General features: G+C 36.7%; 1 protein-coding gene across 1 annotated transcript; it reads left to right on the plus strand.

Moving 5' to 3' along the window:
- Nucleotides 1-4,396: 4,396 nt before the first annotated feature.
- Nucleotides 4,397-5,611, plus strand: LOC147078908 (protein CFDP2-like). The gene has a single exon (XM_085955410.1). It carries the CDS (start codon nt 4,397-4,399, stop codon nt 5,609-5,611), a length of 1,215 nt encoding a protein of 404 aa, XP_085811536.1.
- Nucleotides 5,612-5,843: the final 232 nt, after the last annotated feature.

Genomic DNA, 5,843 nt, shown 5'->3' on the forward strand with positions numbered 1-5,843 from the left:
TCAGAGTTTCTTATTAAAATGCATCAGTTGCCTAATACTGAGTACCTTCACTACACGGAAGTACATTAGAATATGTATATGTCTGAGAGCAATTGAAGACACATATACACATTCCAATGTACTTCCATGTAGCGGAGTACTCAACATCAGGCTACTGATTCAGGCGGATATTTTGAGGTTGGTGATGTTTCGTATGTTTGTAAAATAAAGAGATTGTACACTGTGAGTTCTAAACGATTTTTTTGGTTTACCCCCAGCGATAAGACATAATATTATCTTTGTCAAAAAGTTAATATAAATTATTAATTTAAGGAATACATAATATTAATAATAAAATACAAAAAGTTGCATTGGCCGGGAATCGAACCCAGGCCGTCTGCGTGGCAGGCGAGCATTCTACCACTGAACGACCCAATTGCATACCGGCTGTTGATATATTTTATAAAATGCCATTTTGTATATTACAATAAATGTATTCACTTATTAACGTCTATTAAATATTAATATTAAGGTTAAAATATAAATTAAAATAAAATAAAAATATTAAAAAAATTGTCTGAAGATGGATTTGAACCCACGCGAATTTGAATCTTAGACCGTGAAAAATTATAATAAAATGTTCCCAAGCGGTCACCCATCCAAGTCATATACGCGCCTAATGTTGCTTAAGCGTCAATTACATTGAGCTACTTTACGAGCTGCTTGTTGGCGAAATTACAATCTGCCTGTAAAGTCGCCCAATATCATCATCGAACAAGCTGACAGGCAGATTGTAAACAGTCTACCAAGAAAAGTTGAAAGCCGGTCAACTTTACACGCTACACGCCGGCGTGTGGGTATACTGCGTCTGCGCAGTAGCGCCCTCCCGGTAAAAAACGAACTACGTTCTGTCAAAATAGTCGCTAGCTTATTGGCTTCTCAGCGAATGGAAAGTTTTGTGTGTCATTATCAAAATCGCAGTAGCTGAATCGCCCGCTTTTAAATTAGCCAACAAACAGCTCGTAAAGTAGCTCAATGTAATTGACGCTTTAACATTAAGACAAGCTTTGAGAGCGGTCTGTCAGCGTAAGCGTAGCGATGGCGTGAAAAATTTTGATAAAATAGTAATAGTAACGTTATCTGCATTAAAGTTGAATTTCTGCACAAAATTTTAGTATCGTGGCAAGCAGTAAAATATATTATACATGTTAAATTACCCTATGTAATCGTGCGCAGTATAAGAAATAGCAATCTAAGCAATTTCAAGGTTAAGTTGTTCCACTATAATACTTTTGTATAGTTATGTAAAAGGCAGCTGGTGTACAATGGGCAATAATAATCACAGAACAGATTAATAATTAATATAACCTCAGTACACTATCTACTAAGCAGGATTGTTCCACAATGTGTGAGTGTCCCACAAAAATGAAACACACATTATAGACGTGCAATATTGCGTGTTGCAACGTTCAAATACACCAATATTGAATGAGCGACAAATGACGAGCGTGAACGACGTATTTTTGACACGTGTTTAATTTTATCCCATATTATTCCACAATCGAGATCGGTTGCCTGTTTACTCCACACCCGTTAGGTATTTCAGTTCCCAATAATTCTGTGTCCCCTGGCAATAATGAATTAATATTATATTTACATAGTATTGTTACATGCTATTGTTCTACGTCATGCATAAAATAGCCAGGTTCTCTAACAAAGCATCAGTATAAATTCACATGCCGAAAATAGTTAAACTCTAATTATTATTATTAGATTAAACGCAATTTGTAGATCATTGCCAAGGTGGAGAAATATCAAATAAATACAAGATAAAAAGAACTTTTTATATACAAAGTTTTTAAATTGTCTATTGAATCATAAAATAATCGCAACCAATAATGGTGTCGAAATAACTTTTCATACAAAACAGAATTACCTGAAAATGAATTCAATTCTACTTAAAGATGGCTAAAAGTATTAAAAAAATGCATTGGCATCGTGTTCTGATATATTCTAAAAGTTTCAAATGTCAAGCTTATCGGGAAGTTAGTTAAAAATCGATTGCAAGATTTGTACCGGACAAAGAACCACTGGACAAATAAGAATACGAACTAAGAAAAACGTTGTAAAAATACTGTAGTTTATGAATGTCTAACCAATTAGATTGGATAACTATAAAAATTCACACGTGTATGGCTAACTAATAATAATGTTATCTGACCGAAAATTTGAATACAACAACTGTTATTTGCACTTACCTAAAGGCGGATTGATAACAAAGACTAAGAGACAGTACCTAACCAACAGTTAACCTAAACTCGATCGTTTTTATTACTGTAAAAAATATTGTTATTAGGTGTGTTTATGTTACGAATTTACTACTTGCCTGTTCAGCTCGCGAGTAAAGCATCTCAGCCCATTAACAATTGGCCACCGCTAATTTTACGGCCACTTTCGAGCACTGTTAACCGGAATAATTTCAGAGCATTTAAATTAGAATCAATGTAAAAAAAATGACTTTACATTATAACTGTGAATAATACAAAAAAACGAAGAAACGTTCGGATCATTACATGATTTAAGTTTTTCAATTAATAAAAAAAATACCGACTTACAGTTTTGAAAGTTTTTTTATAATGTACTTATAGTATATTATTATTTAATTATTAATACATAATATTATAATAATATGTACTTCTTCGTTGACATGTACATATTTAAGTAGGGATTGCAGTGCCGGTATTACAAATACCGATATTTACGTTTTATGAAAGCAGATAAATTGCAAAAAAATGAATCTAAAATTACTGAATCATTAATTAAAAGACTTAAGTGAAATAGTCACAGAAATATTCACCATCTTTTGGGCGGAGAAGTTCTCAACTCTGGTTTTCGACGAAAGTTAGCAAGAACAAAAAAACATCTTCTCGACTTCTGTTTCTAAACGGATTTTTCTTTCATTTTGGGCAGAACAGTAAAGTTGATGTGTGAAAAAATATTTTTGAGGGAAATCGTTATTAATACCGGTTTTTTAATGTGAAAAACCGGTATTGGTATTTTCATACAGTATTGAAATCTCTAGTTTTAATGCAGCCTTGTGAATTGTGCTGTTTAAATTTGGAGTGCATTTTCACTCGCCACTTGTCAAGTGACATGTTCGACTCATTGCTATCGCAAATTGCCTATAGGCTTTGTTATATTGCCTATATTCCCTTTTAGTTTCATGTCCCCACTAGATAGACTATTTTTAAGCCAACTATGCTGTACATTCTTCTATACTAAAGATTAACTCTCATTTAAATAATTGTTATATTTACATCTTCAATAGTCAATAGTTCAAGTAGTCAAGCCTTGCAGCAAATGGATTTTTTTATTGTCTACTTACTTCATTTATTGTACTTTTTTGTTTCTAATTTATTGCAAAATTGTATTTTGCTGTAGGTGTAGGTTTATAATATGTCACCCGATTGAAATATATTGTTCTACTGTTTTATTTATATAATTGTATAATATATTATGACATACTCATTTGTGTACATTTTATTTCTAACGTATATACGCCGTTTATATATATGTAGGTACTTTAATATTTTATATTTTGGAATACTTTATATTATTAAAAATCTCTTCCCATCTCCCGAAAGATCCGACTATCCACATCAGCTATGTATACATGAAGGGTTAAGATGGGGAAATTTAAATCATATCCGTATTAAAAAGCGAATGTAGCCTTTCCTTCACCAGCTTACATGAAATCGTTTTCTCTTAATCAACCACGGAAAGCTCTCGTCGTATTACTTGATACGTATTGTATCACTCACGGTCTGCCGCATGAGAAAAAGAAAGAAAAGATGTAAATCCCTGCGCTTTAAACGGATTCATAGTTTCACTTTACCATCGCGCAATAGGCTCGTTGTACGGTATGCGAATAAATTGACAATTAGTTCTGAGTTTCTATAAGACGACCAAGATTTGACGAATGGAAAATTAAGTAAGTATATCTTTGTGATAGTGAAAAACAGTTTCGTTGTTTAATTGTCCTCAGCCAAATATAGTACGATTGTTAAAGAATGACAATGAGAGATTGTGGTACATTACTGTCAGGGGGCAAATGGTTGGCTAGGGCCTCAATGAAATGCACTAATGCCAATAGGTACATTTCTATAAGGTGTTGAGACGCTACTCTACAGATGGCCAACACATCCTATCTCTAGCCTCCACGCGGCGTCCCCTGGGCAATGCAGATGTGGTGTGTCTTGTGACAGTATAACTCATCTGTAGCTAATAGAGAAGGGTGAAAGGCGAAACTCTGGCGCCTTAAAACGAGAGACCCCTTGGCTACGGGAAGGAAAACCCAGGCAGAAAACCACACACCAACCCGTTTGGACAGCGTGGTGTGTAATGTCCAAATACCCCCATGGAACAAGAACAAAAATCTCGGCCCTTATTCTCCGGAGGCCAACCTAACACTGATCACGGCAGCAATCAGCAAGGGAAGGCAGAGGGTGCTAAGAATCCCCGGAAAGACGGTAACGGCTGCCTACCGATGACCATTGCCACCTATAACGCGAGAACATTATCCAGCAACGCCAAACTTCTAGAGCTCGAAGAAGAACTCGAAAAAATCCATTGGGATGTTGTCGGGCTCAGCGAGGTAAGACGACAAGGAGACGATATCGTCAATCTCCACAGCGGACATGTACTCTGTTATAATGGGACTAAGACCGGACGCACAAGCGGTGTCGGATTTTTAATCCACAGACTCTGGAAAGATCGCATAGTTGAATTTGATTTCTCCTCAGATAGAGTAGCAAGTTTAACACTTCAGCTCAGCAAAAGATACCAGATTCTGCTTTTGCAAGTTTATGCGCCCACTCAAAACTCACCTGATGAAGAAGTGGAGGAGGTATATGAAGAAATCAGTACGTTGAAAAATAAACGGAAATGTCATTTCACTATCATCATGGGGGACTTTAATGCACGAATCGGATCTCAACACCAGGATGATGTAGCGGTCGGGCACTTCGGACATGGCACCAGGGATGGCCGAGGAGACATGTTAGTGGAGTTTGCGGAAAACCACAATCTCTACATCATGAACTCATTCTTTAAAAAGAAGCCTTCCCGAAAATGGACATGGCGAAGCCCAGCAAAACGAATCAGCGAAATCGACTACATCCTCACCGACAAGAAGGATATTTTTTTAGACTGCACAGTCATTAACAGATTTAATACTGGCAGCGACCACCGAATGGTAAGGTGTAAAGTACGATTTAACATCAAACGTGAGAGATCCAAACTGATGCAGAAGCCCAGAGTCCGCAGAGGTTTGAGAAGCAGAGTCGAATTCCAACAAGAGCTGGAGAACAGGCTAGCGGCTTTCCAGGCTGAAAATGACCCCATCTCCCTACAAAACACCAAAGCAATAACAAAAATCATTATAGAATCTTCGGAAGAGACAGTTGCTGCTGTGGTTGAACGAGTAAGCAAACTTTCAAAGGAAACGTTGGATCTTATGAAACTGCGTAGGAGTACGAAAAGCGAGCAACAAGTTGCAAATGATCTCGAGTACTCCACGCTGTGCAAAACTCTACGTAAAACGTACGAGAAGATCTTCGTAAGTTCAATATGAACCTTTTAGAATCAATTGTTGCGTCAGGAAGGAGCTTACATAAGAACAAGCAGCATCTGTCAATAGGGAGACGACAAATCACGACACTAAAAGCGCAAGATGGAAGTATCGTGCGTAACTGGGATCATCTACTGGACACTGTTGTAGAGTTTTACAGCGCTCTATACAAAGATGACACTGACATCAATTCAGATCTTCCGGTGAACGGAGAATATGGAGATCCTCTTCCCGA

This window comes from Rhyacophila brunnea, unplaced genomic scaffold (genome assembly GCF_057557595.1).
Source record: "Rhyacophila brunnea isolate RB1 unplaced genomic scaffold, BYU_Rbru_1.0 scaffold_10, whole genome shotgun sequence".
Classification (NCBI taxonomy): Eukaryota; Metazoa; Arthropoda; class Insecta; order Trichoptera; family Rhyacophilidae; genus Rhyacophila; species Rhyacophila brunnea.